Source organism: Myotis daubentonii, chromosome 3 (assembly GCF_963259705.1).
Source record: "Myotis daubentonii chromosome 3, mMyoDau2.1, whole genome shotgun sequence".
NCBI lineage: Eukaryota > Metazoa > Chordata > Mammalia > Chiroptera > Vespertilionidae > Myotis > Myotis daubentonii.
In genome coordinates, this window is record NC_081842.1 from 212,750,591 (window position 1) to 212,773,026 (window position 22,436).

Genomic DNA, 22,436 nt, shown 5'->3' on the forward strand with positions numbered 1-22,436 from the left:
CCTTCTGAGGCAGGAGGAGGCAATCACTCTAACCAAGTGCTGACTTGAGCCGTGGCCTGGGAGTTGGATGAAGGCAATGGCCTGCCTTCCAGTCCTACTTCTGGAGGGTTGGATGGAGGCCGAGGCCACAGGCAGCCTCATCCTGCCCCTCTGTCCTCCCTCCTGCCTGAATGGGGTGGGTGGGAAGACAAATCAGGTCTAGATTCGGATCCGTCCCTCCTGCACTCCCTAGCAGGGTAACCTGGCAAATGGGGGTAACAGTTGGTTTCCCATTGCATGGTCAGTGGGAGACACAGTCAGAAGGTAAGCATTCCTTTTTTTAAAATTTATTTTTTCTTGTTGAGAGTATTATAGATGTGCCCCCATTTTTACCCCTTTGCCCCCCTCCACCTGGCTCCTGCCCCACCCCAGGCCTTCATTGGACTCTTGTCTGTGTCCACGAGCTATGCATATATGCAGATAAATTCTTTGGTTACTCTCTTCCACCCACCCTCTGAGATCTGTCGGTCTGTTCCATGCTCCCAGGTCTCTGGACCTATTTTGTTCATTAGATTCCACACGTATGCTTTCAAGGTAGGATCCACAGTCTCTCATCCAACCCCACTTCCAAGCGCTCCCAGCTGCTTCCTCAGCTCCCAGCTGCTTCCTGATGAAGAGTTTCCCAGTTCACCTGGGAGATCCTCCCCTGCAGAGCTTCTCCCCGGAACTCACTTGAGGGTCTTTGCAGCCGAGGAGGAGGTAAGCCCCAGCCACCTCTCCCCAGGTCGGCCTCGCTCAGAAAGATGTCCTCAGAGGATCCTCAGCGTTGGCCGAGCTGGTTCCAGCCACGGGAACTTGGGGCGGTGCGGCCTGAGCCCACCTTCCTGCAGACCCGCTGCCCCGCATGGCAGGGCAGCTCTCCGGCGCCCCCACCCCCTCACTCCTCCTGGCCTGGACCGGTGGGGGCGACAGGAAGCAAGTCCCATCAGCACTTTTCACCGGGGCTGCTTTTCAGTGAGTCACCTCCCAGACTTCCTGCAACAGCTCTGCAGAGCTGGGTCCCACCCTCCAGCAGGGGAGACAGGAGGCTACAGGGTGGGTGCCCAGCGAGACCCACAGAGAGAAGGCGCTGCCAGCGCGGCACAGGGGGCACGGGCTTAGGACGTTTTGTTTACAGGCTTTTGTTATTAAGGAAATTGCTGTCAGTCACGGTAATTCTAGCCCAGATGAGCAATAAATACGCTCCCACCTAATCTTATGGGGATTTTATTGGCACCTTGTGGGCAGAGTTCCTTTACCCTGCCCACCTCTTCTCCTCACAGCAAAACCCTGCTCCCCAGCTGTTTACCCCATCAGCGTGGAGCAGTTTTAGAAAGTGCACTCTAAGTGAAGACAGGAGACGTCTGGGCAAAGGCCGGGAGTGGCTTCCTGGTCCTACCTGCAGGCTGGGGGGGCGGGGGGGGGCGGAGAGGGGGGGGGCAACGGCCTGAAATAAACCCTCGGCGACCTGGTTGGATCAAGGCGTGCGCGGGCTCCCCCGGGCCTGCCCCGAACGCAGGGGCGGTCACCTGGTCCCCAGGCACCCCCGCTCCGGGAGACCGCGTCCAGGGCCAGGGGGAATGTCTCGAGGAGGGAGCCGGTTCGCAGGAGTCGGTTCCAGCGCGTTGGAGTTACAGCTGCGAGCCCTCAGAGGCACCGCCGGCAAGTCCCGGCTTGCAAAGAGGGGAGCCAGCCCCGGGAGGACTCGCGTCGGAGCGAACCGGGGTGCGCGCCCGCGCGCGCGCGCGCCCCGCGACCGCGCAGGGGGAGGGGAAGCCGCGGCAGCCAGTCAGAGGAACGGGAGTGAAGCCTCCGACCAACTTTAACTGTCAATCAGACTTAATGGGGTATTAAAAAAAAAAATGGGGGGGAAAAACGGCCGCCTTCCAGTTCCGCGCCGCTGCCGCCCCGGGAGCGAATGAATAAGGCGGCGCAGACCCGGGTGTCCGACCCACGCGCGCTCCGCACCCGGGCCCTCTCCAAGTTGGGAAGGACAAAAAGAAGGCAATAAATGCTAACGAGGGAGAGAAAGGCAGCCGGGTCGGGCGGCAACTCCCAGCCGCGGCTGGAAGACAGAGGGAGGGAGCCGGAGAGAGCGAGCGAGCGCGCGCCAGGGCGAGCCATGCACGTAAAGAAACTGACACCCGGACCCCCCACTTCTGCTGCACGTTGCTGGCAATCAGAGCGCGTTTAAGCAATTTCCTGAGCCCAAGAATAGCAATGAGTCGGGAGACTTTCGCGGGCTGAAATTGGGAGCTCCAAGCACTTTTCCCCCCACTTTTTTTTTTTTTTTCCTGGAGAAGGGGTGGGGAAGCGCTACAATTTGGAAACAGCGCTTTTTTTTTTTTTTTTTCATCTTGCACTTTGAAACCGCGGGCCTGCAGCAGGGTACGCGCGTGTGGTTGGTGCCCTTTTCCCCCCCTTCCCCTGCCTAAACTCCTCTGTCAGCCTGTAAACATTACCTGCGAATTCCCCAGCCGAAGCGGCGGCCGGGGCAAGAAACTTCTTGTTAGAACTTCCCACCTCCGGCTTCCCCTCCACCCCTCTCACTGTCCCAACCTTCGGAGACGCTTTTTCTCCTCCCCAAGAGGATTTCTCTTTTCTTTTTCTTTTTTTCCCCTCTTTTTCTCACCCGGTGCCTTGCACTTGGGAAGAGGTGGTTTCCAGAGTGGCCAGGTGGGACTCCTGTCTGCCCCTCATTCCGTGTATTTATTATTGTTTGGAGGTGTTTTCTTTTTCGATTCCTGTTTTGTCCGGCTCGGGGAGTTTCGCCCCCCGCCCTGCCCGGCTCCGCGGCGCGGAGGATGGTGTGGAAATGGCTGGGCGCGTTGGTGGTGTTCCCTCTCCAGATGGTCTATCTGGTGGCGAAAGCGGCCGTCGGACTGGTGCTGCCCGCCAAGCTGCGGGACCTGTCTCGGGAGAACGTGCTCATCACCGGCGGCGGCAGAGGCATCGGGCGCCAGCTCGCTCGCGAGTTCGCAGAACGCGGCGCCAAGAAGGTACGGGGGGCGAGGCGAGTCCGGCGGGTGGGGGCTGTTGTTGCTTGGGACCGCGGGAGCGGAGGGGAGGGGGGGCGGTGCGCCCACCTGCCGCCGCCGCCCGAACCCACCCGTGCCGGCGCCCGGGATCTGAGAGTCGCCCGCCGCCCGACTTCTCTGCGCCACCCGCGAACGCTGAGCTAGTCAGTTTCACCTTGTAAATTTCCCGGGCACTGGACTGTCTGTTTTGGCAGGTCCCGAGCTGATGTGCTCCCAGATCTGTGGCTTGGCTGGCTATTCACCCCCACCCCGAAACTTGGGAGACCCACCCATTTCCCACCCCATTCCTCCCTCCCCGGGAAGGTGTTGCGTTCCCCCTCCTCGCTTCCCCTCTTTGCAGCCACCGCGGCGAGTGGAGGGTGTGTGCGCTCCTGGGGGGAGCTGGGAGCCAGCGGCTGCTTGCTGGCGCTTCGTATTTTCCTTGGCAACCCGCTCCCCAGCCCCAACCTGGGCGGCTGCAGCGCTGGAGGCACGAAGAGAGAGGATACTTGGTTTGGGTTTGAAAAAAGGGGAAGTGGTCTTTGATGGTCTAGTCTGGCTTGACAGGCGCTGGGAGGCCCAGGTGTTTGGAAACCTGGAGAGAGGGGAACCGGCAGCTGATAAAGGGCCCTTGTTCTTACCTTCAGCCCTGTCCCCACCCCACCCCCCAATACAGCCTGGGAGGGGATCCTAGCCTCCCAGCGCTGCCTGTAACTTTTGGTAGTCCCAGCACCTCTCCCTCCAGCTTCCCCAGACCTGGTGCCGGGGAGTAGGGAGGGTGAGCCGGCTGTCACCCAACTCCGACCCAAGCCAGGCTGACTCACCCAGCCCTGCGAAGAGGAAGAGCAAAAACAGGGAATTCGTTTGAAACTTAAACTGTTGCGAGCCAGGGGGGGGGGGGGGGGGGGCGAAAAGGCCAGGGAAGCCAGCTGAGCTGACAGGGGGCCACATACCTAGGAGATTAAGTAAATATGTAGAAAACCAAACCTGCATGTAATTCCAGGTTGCTTTTGTTTTGTTAAATGCTGCCCTGAGATTTACAATTCCTCGGGGGTGGCTGGGACTGGGACTGAACTTTGGAGCCTGAGCTATCAGCCAAAGCTGATCACCATTTAACTCTTCCCTCACCAGCCGGCGGGGGCGTCCTGGCCCGGCGGGCTGGGGTCTGCTGTCCGGGGCTCCCACTTCTCCTTGGGTGGTTTGGACAGCTGCTTGACCTTGCAGTTGGAAGGGGCGTTCAGCAGTGTTTTTAACCCTTGGACACACAGAAAAAGGAGAAGTCAGACTTGTTCTCGGCAGTTTCATTTCCTCGGGGTGATGCCCCCCCACCCGGGAAGGGCTCCCCAAGCCCTTTTCGGAGGGGGTCAGGAGGGCAGAGGAGGGTGTCCTTGCAGGGGGACGTGGCGTTGAGCACAATCGCGTGTGATTGTCATTCCTTAGCTGTCTGCGTCCCACAGAAACTTTCTTCTGACTCTCCCAGCTGGCCCCAGTCCTGGGTCTCTCACTGCTCCTGTAACTGGCTGCAGTAGGCACATGAAGAACTCCTTTAGTCAATCTGGAAAAACTTGACTGACTATAAACAAGCCTAAATTGAAAGAAGTCTACGGCATTGCGGGGGGAGGAGGGAGAGTGTAGAGTGGGCCCTGCAAGTTCACACTCTGGGAACCGCACCCCACTCGGGTTGGGCCGTCTCTTCCAGCGAATGAACCCAGGGCCAATTGGAAATACCTTAAAGTGGCACCAGGTCCCCAGAAACAGGATCCACGGGGCCTCCAGAACTCCCAGTGCCACTCGCCCTAGGTTCAGTCACCAGACCTGTCGGGATGACCGGAACGCTCCCTGTAACTCCTAATTATCCGGCCAATTACTGGAGCGACTTTTGGATGAGCTGTCCTCTCTCTGTCACACTGTCACGGTGGGAAATTTGGAATCTTGCCTGAGCCCATCTGGGCCCAGTGAGAGGGCCTTCGGACACTCTCCAGACCTAGGAGTGTTTGGGGGCCCAGTGGACTTGGGGACCAAGGGGCAAGTGTGGTGGAGGGGGGAATTTCCAGGAGACTGCCGGGTGGGTGATGTGAACCATGGGCCTTGGGTAGGTCCTGGAGCTGCTGGAGAGAGCTGGGAGGGCAGCGCCCCCTGCAGCCTGCAGTGAGGTTACACAGGCGGTAGTGTCAAACCACAGATGACTGTCCCTCCTTTTCCAGCTTGGATTTGGGGTGGGCTGGACTCTGAGGGGGACAGGCCCCCAGAGAGAAAGAAAGGAGGAAGAGCAGAATCTGCAAACAGCCAGCAGGTCCAGGAAAGGTCTGTTTACTTTTGGGGGGCGAGTGCCTATCCAGTTTCACACAATGACCTTGAGTCAAACAGGATTTGGCAATATTTGTGGACAGTAGTGTGCCTTAGGCCGTAAAGGTGACCCAAATAAGGGCTTTTCTTAAAGGGACACAAAGGCTTCAGGAGTTAGAAAGGTGCCCACCATGTACCGAGGGCGCCACGGCAGGGCCAGGCAAGGTTAAGGTCTCTAAGGAGAAGGGTCTTCCTTTTTATTTTCCACATCCTCCTAGGGCTCCTCCCATGAAAGCATTTATAGAGCTCGGGCCCATCCCTCTTCCCCCCAAAGGCTCCTGGCCAAGCTAGTCAGCTGGCCCAGCCTCCAAAGTCTTTGACCTTGACATGGATTTTGCAGGAGGAGGGGGAGGAGGAGGAGAAGTGGACTGTTTGTTTGGAAGTATTTGCAGTGGCTGTTCCAGCCTTGGGTCCAGTACGAGGAAGTGGCTGGACCAGAGGCCTGATCCATGATGGCAGGCTTCCGGAGGCAGGGGCCACACACCAGGGCCTGAGCGCCCCATCGAGAAGGGGTAGAGCCGGGACTCAGGGGGACCCATTTCAGGGAGGTGGTGTGAGAACTGGCTCGCAGTTGCGTCTGCCTTGCTACTACGGAATGTACAGTGTGTGCGTCTCTAGCCCTGTCCCTAAAGCAGCTAGCCGTGAATGAATCTCTGATGTAGGTCTGTGAGTCCCATTCCCCATCACATCCATTCAGCAAATCCCATGTTCTTCTCCTTCCTGACACTGGGGCAGGCCGAGGCCCATCTGCCCCAGGACCGCAGCCTCCGAAAGACCTCAGCAAGCCTGCTGAGTGTCTGCCAGTGTTGGTGCAGCTCTGGGTCCAGGTTAGGGGGTGGATACAATAGACATGAATAAAGACAGAGAGACGTGGCCAGGTGCTTACAGTGAAGGCGCAGATTACAGCGTGCATTAGTTTCCCGCGGCCGCCATCACAGATTGCCACAAACCTGGTGGCTTACAACAATAGCAACATATTCTCTCACAGCTCCGGGGGCCAGAAATCTGGGATCAAGGTGTTGGCAGAGCCCCACTCCCTCCAGAGATTCTAGGGGACAACCCTTCCTTGCCTCTTCCAGCCCCTGGTGACTCCCCGTGGCTCCTGGGTGGTGTCCTTGGTGTGTGGCAGCCTCTCTCCAGTCTCTGCCTCTGTCTTCACGTGGGTGTCTGCTTTGCCGCTCTGTGTGTCTGGGTCCTCTCATCTTCTTTTAGGACACACGCATTGGATTTAGGACACACACTAAATCCAGTGTGACCTCATCTTGAGCTCCTTAACCAATTACCTTTCCAAAGACCTTTGTGGGCGATAAAAGGGGCCACCTACGAACCCTGACAAGCTCAGGGGAGGCCAGCATGGCAGGCCCTGCGAACTCAGACGGAAGGTAACCACAGAGGGTGACCGGAACATGAAAATCCCTAACGAAAAGTGAGTCATCGCGGTAGTCACATCCTGGGCCTGTGGTTTCCTTGACGAAGATCAAGCTTTACCTTAACGGAGCCTGTCCGTTGTCTTTTGCATCTAAGATAACGTGCCTTTGAACTGTCAGAGGCATCTCCCTTTTCAGGCCCCTCGGGGCTCATCTAAGCACCAGAGCAGGGACCAGAGACCCTTTACTGTTCCCTTGTTCCCTGAACACCATCTCCGTGCGCTGTAAAGATTAACTGCTAGCTATCCCGTACCCAGCGATGTAAGAGAAGTATGTGTTTCTCCATTTTTCTTTTTATCCAACCCCAGGGATTCCCTCTCCCCTTTGCGTTCTCCCGCCCCCTTAATCTACCCGCATTGGATTTCACGTCACCCTCCTGCGTCTCCTCCTTTGATTCTAGTGGAAAACGAGCTGCAAAACTGCCATTCTCCAGAGCGTCTTCTCAATTCATTGAGATTTTGCTTTCTGGCTGTTGTCAGTTTGGCTCAGATAGATTCATAAAAACATTCTCTACAAGTTTGGACCTTTCCTATGTCAACACCCTATTTGCAAATAAGGTCATGTTCAGAGTTTCCAGGTAAACATGAATTTTGAGGGGACACAAAACAGAGGGGGCCCCGTGGAGCTGTTAAACTAGCTCAGGGAAAGCTTCATGGGTGAAGTGGCATTTGAGTGAGCCTTGAAGGTCAACCAGCCCAGCCGGTGTGGCTCAGTGGTTGAGCGTTGACCTATGACCCAGGAGGTCACGGTTCAATTCCTGGGCAGGGCATATGCTTGGGTTGCGGGCTCGATCCCCAGGGGGGGATGTGCAGGAGGCAGCCCATCAACAACTTTCTCTCATCATTGATGTTTCAATCTCTCTCTGTCTCCCTCTCCCTTCCTCTCTGAAATCAATAAAAATATATTTATTTTTTTACAAAAAGAGTCAACCAGAAGGGATGTAAGAAGGGTGATCTAGATGCAAGAAACCACCTGATTAAAGGCTGGGTTCGGGCTGAAATTGAAGGAGGGAGGGAGAAGGCAAAGAAGGGAACTATTGCAGAGCTTGAGAGGTGAGCAGGGACTTCGTACCTCACACTCAGCGTTGGGCCGGTACTGATGAGAACAGGAAAAAGGAGAGAGAGGAGCGGGGTTCAGACCGGTCATCTTATGGGACGACGCAGAGTCATCAGGGCAAAATGGCTGCACTAAACAATCGGTATGTGATCAAGGTCACAAAGGCATGGGGAGCTTGGGAGATAGCAGCGCCATCTCCCCGATCCTCGCCCCAAAAGCAGCCTTTGGGGGGAGTTTCTGGGAGAAGTACCAGGCTTCCAATTGGTAGGCAGGTAGGCAACCGTCCTACCTGCAACATGGAGGAAAAGCCTTTTCGCTCTTAGCATCCGGTCCTGAGGTTTCAGACAATGGGCCTCACAATTCGGCCTGTCCGCCCTGCCTCCTTCCCCTGGGGAACAACAGCGGCCACCTCTAGGGTCGCGCCCCCTGCCGCCTGGCTCACCTGGGCTGGGAGGCCAGACGCCAGAGGGCTCTAGACTGGGCTCTGCTGAGACCCCGCTTCTGCTGCAGCTAAGAAACACACCTGTGAAATGAGAGGGGCCACAGTGAGCACTAAGATCCTGGCCCGCTCTAAAATTCTCATATGTGGATCGGCCGTCCCAGGAAAGGAACCGATCGCCAAGCTCCCTGCGTTGCCAGGAGACTCCTGCACAAACAGCTTGTCCTTGCGGCTGCTCATCCAGCCTTTCTTGCTAGCCATGAGATCCCACTTAATGAAAAAGCAGCAACTCAGAAAACACACCCTCGGTGGGTAGGACTGCCCCACCCCCACCCTCAGCAGCCACCCGGTAGCCATCTGCCCTGGATTCACTTCTCCTCTTGTAGGAGATGTTAATATTTTCAACCTGTAGCTTTCAAGGCGATGCGTGGCCTACGTTTTCCGACTAGCATGTCAAGCACAACTTCCTGTTGATTGTCCTAAAATCACCAAATTGTCTATTTGGGCTTCAAAGAATGCTCCCTAGGTCCAGTAGCACTGAACCTGAATCAAGAGGTCCTGCTCCGGCCGGGCCGGTGTGGCTCAGTGGTTGAGGTCACGGTCCCTGCTTTGGTCGACCTAGCCCACTCCAGGCGCTTCTGAACTTTCAGCTTTTCTAAGCCCAGGGCTTCTGTGGACCCTGCACAGAGCTCTCCCAACCTCCTTAGCATGCTGGGTACTTCTGCTGGTTCATTTCCATCTTCTTATTGTTTGAGGTATCACTGAGAAAACCGTCTCGACCATATTCAGGAGAAGTTGGCTCTTAGCTATCCTTTTATTTTTTATAGTGTACTAGAGGCCCAATGCATGAAGATTTGTGCAAGAATAGGCCTTCCTGCTCCTGGCTGCCAGCACTGGCTTCCCTCCGGAACCTGGGCCGTCGCTCTGGCTGCCGCCTTCCACCTTCGCTCCGGCCCTGCTGCCCCCCGTACCTCCCTCCACCATCCCCCGCTGCCCCTCATAGCAGGCGACCCGCCCTGCCCTGGCAACTCTGTGTCTGCATGCCCGCGCTGCCCAGAGGCCTGGAGCAGCCAGGACGGGGCTGAACCAAGCGTCCTGGCCCAGCCACCGCCATCTTTGGCGCATCAGTTTGCATATTCCCTCCTTATTGGCTGTGGGCGCTGTCATCTTTGTTGTGGAGTGACAGTTAATTTGCATATTCTGTCTTTATTAGATAGGACTTTTATTGATTTCAGAGAGGAAGGGAGAGGGAGTGAGAGAGAAAGAGAGAGAGAAACATCAATGATGAGAGAGAACCATTGATCGGCTGCCTTCTGCATGCCCACCCTGGGGATTGAGCCCAGAACCCAGGCATACGCCCTGACCGGGAATCAAACCATGACCTCCTAACTCATAGGTCAATGCTCAACCACGGAGCCATGCCGGCTGGGCTTAGCCGTCCTTTTCTATCCTGGAAAGAGGCCTGGCAATCACTGCCACTTGTCCTCGAAGACCTGGTTCCCACCTGCTGCCGCCAAAACCCAGCATCCTTCTGGGCACCTGTGCAGGAAGCGCTCCAGACCCAACACCCTCTCCTTGGTCTCTGGGCAGAAGCAGGAGCACATTTAGCATGTGGTAAGGCGTGCTCCCTGTTGGCAGCAGAAGACACAAGCTGAGACATGTACCCCGTGTATAGGACATTCGAAGGGAAATGTGAGACGTTATTCAGATGAAGCACACAGGTCAGGAAGCAGTCGCAGCCAAGTGCACAGGAGGAAAGTGAACCTCAAATGTGCGCTTGTCTCCCGTGGACGGGTGAGGCCCTTAGGATGAGTTATGAAGATGCGGGCCTGTCTGGAGTCCGAGAAAGAGAGTGGACAGGACAGGTGAGGCCACCAGTGGTTGACGGCACTCATTCACTCAGCAAACCCGAGCCTGGACTCCTGCTTCCTCCTTCCCGCCATGGTCTCATCCGTGGGCCTTGCCTTTGTTTTCTCCTTCCCACTTCCTAGTACTACGCTCTGACCGGTTGTTTTATGTGTCTTGTTTATTACCTGTCTGCCCCTCACTAAACTGTCAGCTCTAGGTGGGGATGTTTGTCTGCACTGCTCACTGCTATATCCCCAGTGCCTGAGGAGGGAATGTGCCCTGCCCCCTAACCTTTCCCCCCCACCCCCTGCCTCTGCCCTGCCCCCCATCCCTTATCCAGTTCCCCGCCCCCCGCCAGGCTCCCTCACACACCACACTCTCACCCCTCATTCTCTGTGCTCCCGCCACACTGGCCTCCTCACAGTTCCCCACATGTCCTTGAGCTCCTCGTACTATAGGTGACCATGGTGGTCCTACATGTGACTACAGTAGCATATGTGACTGTGGTACTGCACGCGGCTGTAGTATTGTCTGTGACCGCAGTACTGAGTGTGAGTGGTACTCCACGTGGCTGTAGCGCCATAGTGACTACAGCAGTCACGTGACTGTGGTGCCAGACATGATGGATAGTGTCGGCCGGGGTGCGATATGTGACTGGTCCTCTATGTGACCACAGGACCGCACGTGACTGTGCTACCGTACAGGACCGGACAGGGCTTTCGCACGTTCGCTGGGTGGCCCATGCCCAGGGCGGGTATGATCACCAGCCCATTTCTAAGATGCAGCTGAAGTGAGTTGTCCAGGATGCTTGGCCTGAGTTAGACTTTGAACCCCAGATTCCGAGCTTCAAAAGCAGGGCCTTTCCTGCCAGAAGAAATCACCTCAGCGGCTGCCTACCCCAGTCGGGGTCACGGGGAGGTCAAGAGACAAGCTGTGGCAGAGCGGGGCCTGGCGCACACAGGGTTCTGCCGAGAGGGCCCGCCGATAAGCAGCCGTGGAGTCAACAGGATGGCAACAGGATGGCGCAGGATGTCGTTAAAATTACTTTTACAAAAACAATTTTTTAGCCACTGAGTAGCAGTATTTGCATACAATGACTGGGATGCTTGCCAGGGGATTAAGGTAGTCATTGGTTATCGGGCTCTGCTTCAAACAAGAAAGGGATAAGCAGAAAACAAACCAGCAGCAGTGCAGTGTAGCACCTCAGATATGCAAGGAGCCAGCTCGAGTGAGCGCTACTCCCTCCAGCTAGACCCGAGGTCACTACGCTGCAGCCTTTGAAGTGATCCTAGGGCTGTGATAGAACGGAGAAGGGAGAGATCATTATAAATTAAGGGAGACCTTGGAAGACTTCTTGAAGGAGGTGGCCACTGAGGGGGTTACCGTGAGTCTTAATCTTTTGCTGGTTATAAAGCCCTTAGAGCAGTGGTTCTCACCCTTCCTGATGCCGCGACCCTTTAATACAGGTGTGGTGACCCCCAATTTCATTGTTACAAATTGAACATAATGAAAGCATAGTGATTCATCACAAAAACAGTATGTAATTATATATGTGTTTTCCGATGGTCTTAGGCGACCCCTGTGAAAGGGTCGTTCGACCGCCAAAGGGGTCGCGACCCACAGGTTGAGAACCGCTGCCTTAGAGGATCTGAAGAATGCCCCAAGAAGAATGCACAAAGATTCACGTTTTTATATTTTTAAGGGAACCCCTTGCCCCACCCCTGTGCCTATCTCAGACTCCAGGTTAAAAAGGCCTGGACTAGATCTGACCAAAATCCATCTAACTCCTTACGGGTTGGATTTAGGTCCAGGACTGGAGCTCAAGTCAGTGGCAGGGGACCGCCTGGTGTCTTGTAACCCAGAAGCCAGGACCAAGCCTGGGGTGGACAGTACAGATCTGTGGCCTGGTGGTGCTTCATGCCAGCAAAGGCCACCCAGCCCAAGCCTGTCTGACTCCACTGCCATCCCCTGCTTTGGGGAAGTGACCTTGAATTCCCTTTCAGTGGCCTTTCAGGGAAGGGGCTAGAAAGCATTTGGATCAGTGAACCATGTGGTCATTTTGTCCACACTGAAAGGGACCCCTGGGATGTTCAAGGATAACTGTCCCCTGTCTAGAGACTCGGCCATCCGCACCCCGACAGCCCCCAAGGCAGACCTCAGCACCAGCTGATGTTTATTTGATTTATTGATTGATTGATTGATATTGATTTCAGAGAGGACGGGAGAGGGAGAGAGAGATAGAAACATCAATGAGGGGAGAGAGTCATTGATTGGCTGCCTCCTGCATGCCCTACACTGGGGATCGAGCCAGAAACCAGGGCATGTGCCCTGACTGGGAATCGAACCATGACCTTCTGGTTCATAGGTTGACGCTCAACCACTGAGCCACGCCAGCCGGGCACCAGTTGATGTTTTAGAACCACATTTCCAAACTGTGTTCCGGAGTACCCGAGGGGCTCCAGGAAAGTGGACTGTGGAGGTGCTGCCCATGGGGTTCTGAGGGGCCCCCACCTCCATGGAACTAGACTGGCTTCTGTTCTGTCTGCTCCGTAGCTTATAATTCCATGTAAGATCCTGTGTGTGTTTTTAAAGAATGCCATGGATTTAAAGAGAAGAAGGAATAGGCTGGAAAATCGCTGTGTTAGCACATCACCCCAGGCACCTCTCCCTTACTTGGATCTGCCGGGGCGTCTCGCTAGGTCCTCAACCTTCGGCTCTTTACTCCAAGGTAAGGGAGCCGGGGGACGGAAGCGACTCCTCTTAGTTTGCGCCTTTGCTCCTCAGGAAAGGGGCCCCCACTCCCACCCCAAGCATGCGGAAGCCCAGGCCTGCTCAGCCCTCAGCCAGGGCCCCGCAGTCACCACTGGGGAGCCCTAATTATCCAGCAGGCCTGCGACAACCTCCCCACGGGGGCCCAGCCCAAATTCAGCTCCCAGCCTTGGGAACGTGTGACGGGGCCACCCAGCCCCAAAGCCAGGGGCTGCCTATAGGTACAGCCACCAAGCTCTTTTGAATGGCAGAGCACAGCCCGCCTGCCAGAGCACTCATGCCCTTTTGCAGGCCAGGGCTACTGGGAACCAGTTCCCGAGCCCACAAATCCCAGGAGGCCGCCCCGTGGCCTGCTGTGTGACGTTGGACAGGTAACTTGATCTCTCTGGGCTTTATTTGCCCCATCTGACACTTGGAGTGAGATAACATAAAACTCCTAGGTCAGCACGAGAACACTGGCAGGAAATGATGGGCTCCGTCCGGTGGGTGGCAGGGGGTCCAGTGGATACCCCCAGCCCTGGCTCTGCACCTTTTGCTTGTTGAACCAGGTGCTCTGCTGGGCACAAGGGGCAAAAGGCAAAAGACCGGCTAGCCGGACTCGCCCTGCCTCTGGGATTCCCCCGGGAGGAAGGGAGAATGCTGCCCGTGCCACAGAGGCCTCAGGAATGTCGGCTCTTGACCCTAGAAATCAGTGGGAGGGAATCCCTCTCCCACAGGGAGGGCTCGCAGCCTGGTGAGATGGCTGGTGACAACAGCCTCTTTCTTCATGGGCAGGGGCTGGCCCGGTGCAGGTCCTTCTGTGGCCGAGGAGCGGAGGCCGGTCCAGGGGTAAGGCCTCTGCTCTGTCCCTGCTGCCCACTCCCCTGGCCACCTCCCAACTTCCCCTGTGTGGGCATTAGTCATTTTCATCGCTGCGTCCAAGTAGCTCAGCTGGTCGGGGTTGGGCTGTGGTGAGGTCAAAGTCATGGGTTACCACGGCAGCTCACCACGCTTTGTGGCTGCTTGTTGTCTTCTCCAAAAGACTGTAAGAGCCTCACGGACAGGGGACATGTCCTTTTACCGAGTGTCCGGGGCACCTGGCACAGCATCTGGCACACAGTAGGCACTTTATCATCGTTTGCTGTCTGAGCAAATGCACGCCCAATCCATCAGAGCTAATTAGAGGCCATGTTTAGTGAGTACCTACTACGTGCCAGGGACCATTCTGAGTACTTGACAGTCATTTACTTCCCCCAGGCACTGGGTACTGTTCTCACCCTCGTTTCACTGGTCAGGATGCTGAGGGTCATGAACTTAAGATCACACAGCTAGTAAGGGACCGAGTAGGATTTGAACCCAGGACATCTGCTCTTGAACCAGTGAGCTTTGTTGCCTCTCAGTCATCCTATGGAACAGAATAGACCATGTTGACAGCCCCGAGCAGAGTCTGTGCAGCGCACGCCGTTAGCAGCCAGGCCGTCCAAGTGGGGCCAACGACATGAGCTGCAGCCTTCCTGATGGGCCCGGAGGTGTGCCTTGGCCTGGTGTATGTGGCTGGAAGGCGCCTGGTTGGTCCCACTCTGGGCATGGCATTGTCAGGACTCGGCCTCTCTTTCGGCAGGCCCTCTCTGCCACGCGGCCGGTCAGCTCTGTCCCTGCTGCCTGAAATCCCCCCAGCTCCCATTCCAGTCGACAGAATGGTGTCATTCTGTCCTGCCGCTCCTGAGGGTCCAGGAATTCAGTCTCCCTGGCTGGGACTGTGTCAGCCTGAAGAAGTCACTTGTAATGGTTCAATGATTGATTGGCCAGCGGTGAGTCAGAGGCTCGTCTCTGAGCCAGGGGTGTACCAGCCCTGGCCCAATTACTGTGTTTGAGAGTGGGGAGACTGGCTTTGTGGGTAAAATTGGGGTGCTGTTCCAGGAGCCAGGGGATTTGCGAACAGACGTCCAGACCTCCTTCTTGTGGGAGGACCAATCCAATCCTTAGGAGGGAACTTCCAGGAGATTCATGCCTGCCTGTGAGCTAGTCCTCCCGGGTCTAGTCCCGCAGACCTTGTCAGGTCATTTGCTGACACTCACAGGTAAAAAGATGAGACGAACTTTTCAGAGTTGAGCCGAAACATCCTTGCCCTCAGGAAATTTGTAGTTCAAAGAGGCAAAATGGGCAGCCACTCAGAGTGGCCTAGTCTGTTGTCAACAGACCTTCTCTGCAGTTTTTTGTCTAGATTCAAGGCCACTGTGATAGGAGAGGAAAAAGAAAGCCCTGCACTAAGTCACCATCCATGGTGGTGTTCCCTGGGTGTGAGAAGCCGCTCTCCCTCCTCTCCCACTGCAGGCAGATGAGCCGAGGGCCCTTCCAAGGTGGGAGGAAGTCTCTGGGGTCCCTTAGCGCTCCCAGGATCCCGGGGGGACACAGTCAAGCCCAGCCCACTGGCCCAGCTTGCCCTGACCTCTCACAGGCCCCGAAGCAGGTCGTGGGGAGCTGGGGCCAGCGTGACCAGGGGCAGCGTGACCTTCCTGCAGACAGGCCGTCCTGCCAGGCATTCCCATGTGGCTCCCACATCCCATGTCCTCACATCTCACTTGGCAAAGAGGGGGTGTCTCCCCTCACCTCTCCAGGCCACTTCCCTGTGAACACGCAGCCGAGGGGTGGGGTCCTCCAGGCCCCCAGGGGCAGTGTGGACTGGGCACTCTGTGTGCCCTCTGAGGGCTCATGCCTCCTCGGCTGGCAGATCTGGGGGCCGATCTGGGGGCCAGACTGTCAGATCAGTCGTGGTCTTGATCTGGGGGCCGTCTCTTGAGTCTTTGTGTTGACAGGTATGTTTATGTGTGCGCGCGTATAGAATGAGGATTCATTCGTATTTTGAGTTCAGGAGTCAGCAAAGTTCATACGCTGGCTTTTCCATTCACTTGCCGAGTGGCCCAGGGCAAGTTACTAGACCTCTCTGAGCCTGTTTCTTCGTCTGTAAAATGAGGACGAATGAGATAATGTGTGGAAGGTCCTGAGCACAACATGTGTGCTTAGCACATGTTGGCCATGGTGGTGGGGCTGTGGCTCAGATAGGACTGTCCGCCCCAGCCCCTGAGTGCACTTCCTATAACAGTCTCTGGGGGAACTTTATGATGGAAAGGGCTCATTTAAATGCTGAGGACTGCTGTGCCATTGAGAGCCCGGACTTTGGAGGAGCTCGGGGGGTCCTTTTTCATTATTATTTTTATCTTTAATCCTCACTCGAGGATATTTTTTTAAAATTGATTTTTAGAGAAAATGGAAGGGGGAGAGAGAGACAGATCCCTGTGAGAGAGAAACGTCTATCAGTTGCCTCCTGTAAGGGCCCCGACCACGGATCGAACCCGAAACCTAGGTATGTGCCCTGAGTAGGAATTGAACCCACAACCTTTGGGTGTATGGGACGATGCTCCAACCCGCTGAGCCACCAGGCCAGGGCCATGCCTGGGTTTTCATCCCAGCTCCTCTGGCTGGAAGCGTTGGACAAGCCCCCTGACCTCTCCGTATAAGCTTCCTGTGGCTGCCCTAACACATTGCCACGGACTCAGTGGCTGAAGACCGCACACATCTATTCTCTCACTCTTCTGGAGGTCAGAAATCCGACAGGTTTCATGGGGCTAAAACCAAGGTGTCACAGGTGCTGGAGGCTCTCGGGGAGAATCTGCTTCCTTGCCTTGTCCACCTTCTAACAGCCGCCCGCATTCCTTGGCTCGTGGCCCCTTCCTCCATTTCAAAGCCAGCGAGGCTGCATCACCCCGACCACACGGCTTCCACAGTCACGTCTTCCTCTAACCCCCTTCTTCCGGCTCCTTCCTCCATCGCTAAGGCCCCTTGCGATAACACTGGCCCGCCCGGGGAACCCAGGATACGTTTCTATTTTAAAGCCAACTGATTAGCAAATGTAATTCCACCTGCCACCTTAACCCCCTTTCCCATGTCAGGTGACATAGTCCCAGGTTCGGGGGATCAGGATGTGGGCATTCTTGGGGGAGGCCATTGTTCTGCCGGCCACTCTCTCCGAGCCTGGATCTGAAGTGACAGTCTAGTCCCGTGGTCGGCAAACTGCGGCTCGCAAGCCACACGTGGCTCTTTGGCCTCTTGAGTGTGGCTCTTCCTAAGCCTTAGGAGTACCCTAATTAAGTTAATAACAATGTACCTACCTATGTAGTTTCAGTTTAAAAAATTTGGCTCTCAAAAGAGATTTCAATCGTTGTACTGTTGATATTTGGCTCTGTTGACTAATGAGTTTGCCGACTACTGGTCTAGTCCCACCCTCCCAGGGCCCGGGAGCATTCCGGGAGACTGCTGCCCGCGCAGGCCAGCCGCGCAGAGATCACTGTTGGATCTGCCCCCTCACCAGCTGTTCCAGGTGCCACCCAGGGTCACCAGGGATGGAAGATGTCACTGTCCCCGTTGCAGCGCATCTGGCAATGTGACCAGGGCAGTAGGACGTCATCGGGGAGGGTTTGCCCTTGGAGAGCAAAATAGCAACGGGAATCTTTAATTGACCCCGAGCTGGGTGGGCAGCTGCTCACAGAAGGGAAGACTCTGGGTCAGCTGGAAGGCTTCCCATGGGGAGGGAAGGGGCGGCGGGGAGGACGTGCAGGGCCTTTCCTAGGTCACAGGGACCAGGTGGGCACCACAGGGGAAAACACTGGGTTCCAGGGCCCGTCCTGGCTCTCGCTGGGCAGATGGACCCGTGAAGGTCAGTGACACTATGGTGTGGTGGGCGCTTTGATGGAGCAAACCATGGCAAAGTATGAGCATAGGGCGTGGCTTCCAACCTGTCTTTTTTTTTTTTTTTTTAATCTTTTATTATTAAATCTTTATTGTTGAAAGTATTACATACTTCCCGTTATCCCCATTGACCCCTTTTAGCCCACCCCCCTCCCCCCACCGATTTTTGAATCATTATTAAAATTTTTCCTACACACTGACTTACAGGGATAATCTGATTAGGTCCTCAGAGCAACCCTATGAGGTAGGCACTATTACTGACCCCATTTTTAAAATGAGGAAACTGAGGCTCAGGCAATCTCGCTTCTGGGGAAGAAAGGCTGGCAATGGCTAGGACTAGGGCCTAAGGCAGTGGTTCTCAACCTTCCTAATGCCGCGACCCTTTCATACAGTTCCTCATGTTGTGGTGACCCCCAATTTCATTGTTACAAATTGAACACAAAGCATAGTGATTAATCACAAAAACAATATGTAATTATATGTGTGTTTTCCAATGGTCTTAAGCAACCCCTGTGAAAGGGTCGTTCGACCCCCGAAGGGTTCGCGACCCACAGGTTGAGAACCGCTGGTCTAAGGCGAGGCACTGGGGATGAGGTGGATGCAGGAGGAAAACACCCCAGGCAGAGGGAAAGAGCGTGTCTGGAAAAGGAGAGTTGGGAGAGTTGGACCCCTTCGAGGAATCCCGGAGTTTGGGCTGGCCAGAACGAAAGTGTGAGCGCGGAGCAGTGGAGATGGGCAGGGCCAGGCCTCGCAGAGCTTGGTGGCCGTGAAGTTTGATTTGGAAGCACTAGGGAGCCAAAGCAGGATGCACGGCCAGGCCTCGGAAAGGAAGGGGAGGAAAGCCCGATTCTCCGACGGGCAGGGCTGGGTCTCTGGGCCACTAACAGCCACTCTCTGCCGGGCTGGCGCTGAAGGGAAACCCCGGCCCACTGGCTTCCTGGGCCCAGGCCCATTCAGGTTGGTTCCCAACATCCGGCCCTTGTAGGATGTGCTGACCGGGCCATTTCCCGCTGCGACGTCCAGCCCTGTGGGCCCAGGTCCGCAGACTGACAGTGGGTGCCAGCCACCAGCCAGAGGGAAGGGTCAACTCTGTGACGTTTGACCTTCATCAGCGGAGATTGAAATGACTCCGAATTAATAGCCGTAGGATAGACAGTTACCCTGGCACCGCCGGCCAGTCATTTGAAGCTTGTCCTTGGGAGGCCAATGCAAAATCAGTGGAGGGTCTCCCTGGGACACGCCAGCTCGGGGACCTCCGAAGCCCAGGTTGGGGAGGATGGGGATGCTGAAAGAGACACCCCGATAAAAAGTCTGTCTGTCCTCTCCCAAACAACAGCTAAACTCTCCCCTCCGCCAGCACCCCCCGGAAGTGCTGCCCAGGATTGCGGTCCTGGCTGTGCCCTCGACATTTCCAGGACCTCAGCGTCTCATCTCTAACATGGACCCATAGCTCAGGTCCACGGCCCCTTGAGGACTCGCCTAAATGCATGGGCCAAATGAAGGGAAAAAAGGATTTTGGAGTTTGGGGGGTTGTGGAGCCGAGGGGTAGGCGTTGTGGGTCACGGTAGCACTTGGGAGGCTCCTGAATCAGTGCTCCGGATGGCGACCACTGCTCTGTGATGACTTGGCCCCCCCCCCCTCTAATGTGCTTTCATATTGACTGCTTTTGCCTTTTGCAAGGGTAGCAGGGACGTGTGTGCAGGCACCCCTTGCTTGGCCAGCTGCTGTCAGCCCTCCCTTTGGGGGGTGTGGCACAATGCTGCCTCACACAGCTGTCCTGCTGCCCAGGGAAGGGGTGGAGCACATGCCCGGGCATTCGCTCACGCGGCCTATCGCTGTTGAGCCCCCTCTGCGTCATCGTCCTGGCCGGTGTCCTGGCTTCGCGACCTGTGCAGTCACACTGGACCCGGCTCAGAGGTGCCCTGCTTGTTAAGGCCCTGCTGCCGCCGCCTTGGAAAATTCTCAATAATTTTGGAAGAAGGGGCCCAACTCTTCATTTTGCGTGGGGCCTTGTACGTGAGGGCCCACAGGCGGTCCGCATCACAGCCATGACCCATGGGTGGCCGACCTTTTCCTTTCCAAGGTCCCCGTCAAGGGGCATTATCACCCGTTCCACAGGGGAGGCAGGCAAAAATGATTTCATTCATTCGTTCCCTTATTTACAGAAACCTGATTACCAAGCCAGGTGCTGGGGTGAGATTCTCCTAGAGGTGTGTGTGTGTCAGGGGAGGGGAACAGACAAGAAACAAGCAAGTAAATGACTAAAAATTTCAGACAATGACAATAAAACAGGGTGAGGAGAGGGAGAAGAATTTAAATATTAACTTCAGTGAAAGGGAAGCTGGTATTCGCTCTGGTGTTAAGCTGTGTGCCTGCTGCATTCCTGGGGCGCTTTTTAAAGACTTGGGGTCATTTCTAGGTTCCCCCAACCCCCACAAGGACCTGAGTTGGTGGGTCCCAGGTAGAGGAGCCAGTGTGTGGGCTCCGTGGGCCCAGGGGACTGCTCACCTGTCTCCTCCGCCCCAGGCTTTTCCCAGTGAACCCTGAGGCCCAGTGGGCGAGGCAGGCAGGTGAGTAGAGAGCCTGCCTTCGCTTTTCCCAGCATATCTGTGTTCTCACTGCCGGCCACACAGGAGGCACTGATTCACCCTCGCAGCCTGGTGAGGGTTTCTTGCACTTGTGACCTTCCCCACACCAGCATCCGGAGGCCACTTTCGATTCTCCCCACTTCCCAGGAGGAGCTGATGAAGCCCAGAGATGCCAGGTGACTCATCCGAAAGTCACACAGCAAATCAACTCCAGAGCAGAGCGCTGGCCTGCCTGGCCCCAGCCCGGCTGCTTTCCATTCCCAGGGGCAGTTCAGATGCCGCTGGGCCTGCCAAGGGTATGCGGTCCAGGGCACTCTGGGAGAGCCCCGGAATAAGGGGTGACCCCCTGCTTGGTGGGCGGGGGCGTGGCTGGTGGGGCACTTTGGCATCTGCTTCAACCTGGAGGCAGGGCCTCCAGCATTGGCTTCTGAAGAGAAGCGAGCTTCCCGGAGAGAGAGCCGAGTGGGCAGGCCGGCCCTTCCCCAGGGTGGTGGGCAGAAGGCCCACAGCTGCCCCGGAAGGCCGGCCCTGGCTTTGGAGGCCTCCTGGGGAGGCACAGGACCGGTCCCCCTTGGAGGGGCTGACCCCAGATGGGTGGAAGCTGCCAGCCCCCGGGATGCTCCGGAGGAGGGAGGCCGGCTCCAGCTGGGCCGGTGCCCGCCAGGGGGGCGGCGGAGGGCGGGCGGCGGGACGGTTCACGCCGCGGCCAGCAGACTGGCTGCGTGTTGCAATGTCTGGTGGCGTTTGCAGCATCCTGTCCGCGTGTGCAGCTGGGGTAACCTCAGGCCGGCGGAGGAGCGTGTGTGGCTGCAGGCTGCCGGGCCGGCCCGAGGCTGCTGGCACCTTGCATCTCATTTACAGCTCCGGGTTCAGCCGCAGGTCAGCGGCGCCCGTGACATCACCGCGTTTGTTTACCGCTCCGCTGGAGGGAGGAAGCGAAGGCGGTCCCGGCGCGGGAGGGGACGCTCACCCCCATCCGCGCCCGCCCCCGCCCCCTCCCGCCCCGCCATCCACGCCCGTCCTCGCCCCCACCCAACCCCGACACCTTCCAGGTCCTCACCCCCACCCCAACCTGTCCCCCCTCCTCCTCCGCCGGCGCTCCGTCCGCGCCCAACCCCAACCCTAAACCAGCGCCCTTTCCTCTCCCCCGCCCCCCCCCCCCATCTGCGTCTAGATCCCGAGCTGGCCTCCACCCCACCTCTAACCCCTCCCCACAACCCAATCCTGCCCCTCGGCACCCTCACCCCGCCCCGCCCCTCCCATCTACCTACCCTTCCCATCCCTTTCCCAGCTGCCGAGTGAGACTGCAGCCCCGCCACGCCCCAGCCCCTCTCGGGACCCCGCGGCCCCCACCCTCCGCCCGCCCTGGGCCCTCTTTCCCAAAGACTTCCTGGAGCCGCCCGCCAGCCCCGCTGAGGCTTCGCCGGGCGCTCCTCCTGCCACCCCCTCACCCCATCATGTGAGCGCAGGCTCGGGGCTGAGCAGGCGCCGGCTCTTCGCCGTCGGGGGCAGGGCTGGGCTGGCCAGTCAGTGCCGCGGGGGGGGGGGGGGGCGGGGGGGGGGAAGGGCTAGGATGGCCGCTCTTTGCCGTCGGGGGCGGGCCTGGGATGGCCAGTCAGTGCCGTGGTGGTGGGGGGGGAGGCAAGGCTGGGATGGCCGCTCTTTGCCGTCGGGGGCAGGGCTGGGCTGGCCAGTCAGTGCCGCGGAGCGGGGGGGGGGGGGGGGGGGGGGGGGGGTGGGGGGGTGGGGGGGGGGGAGGCAGGGCTGGGATGGCCGCTCTTTGCCGTCGGGGGGGCAGGGCTGGGATGGCCAGTCAGTGCCGCGGAGCGGGGGGGGGGGGGGGGGGGGTGGGGGGGGGGGAGGCAGGGCTGGGATGGCCGCTCTTCGCCGTCGGGGGCAGGGCTGGGCTGGCCAGTCAGTGCCGCGGAGCGGGGGGGGGGGGGGGGGGTGGGGGGGTGGGGGGGGGGGGAGGCAGGGCTGGGATGGCCGCTCTTTGCCGTCGGGGGGGCAGGGCTGGGATGGCCAGTCAGTGCCGTGGGGGGGGGAGGGGGGGGCGGCAGGGCTGGGATGGCCGGCCACTTTGTTATTGGAAACTGGCGTGTTTACCAGCGGCGCTAGGTGGGTAGCTGGCCTGCTTGGCGGGCCTCCAGGCACCTCTGCCTGGGGAGGCCGCCCTGGCCACCTGGAACTGCTTCCTCACTCA

The 22,436-nt window shown here is 57.5% G+C and overlaps 1 protein-coding gene and 1 long non-coding RNA gene across 3 annotated transcripts in view; one reads left to right on the forward strand and one right to left on the reverse strand.

Annotated features, from left to right (window-relative positions):
• Positions 1-1,513: 1,513 nt before the first annotated feature.
• The window catches only part of DHRS3 (dehydrogenase/reductase 3), a 41,258-nt gene continuing 20,335 nt past the window's right edge, over positions 1,514-22,436 (forward strand). The window contains exons 1-2 of one of the 2 annotated variants that reach the window (XM_059691213.1): positions 1,514-2,146; positions 2,868-3,017. In XM_059691213.1, coding sequence (XP_059547196.1) covers positions 2,030-2,146; positions 2,868-3,017 — 267 coding nt within the window. In that variant the 5' untranslated portion in view covers positions 1,514-2,029. Of the gene's footprint in view, positions 3,018-22,436 lie in introns of both variants that reach the window. The other variant, XM_059691212.1, reaches the window with a different exon arrangement.
• LOC132231668 (uncharacterized) lies at positions 2,638-4,159 on the reverse strand. Its single transcript, XR_009452103.1, has 2 exons — positions 4,023-4,159; positions 2,638-3,865 (listed from the first exon to the last, which is right to left on the reverse strand). It is a non-coding gene; the product is annotated as an uncharacterized LOC132231668 (long non-coding RNA).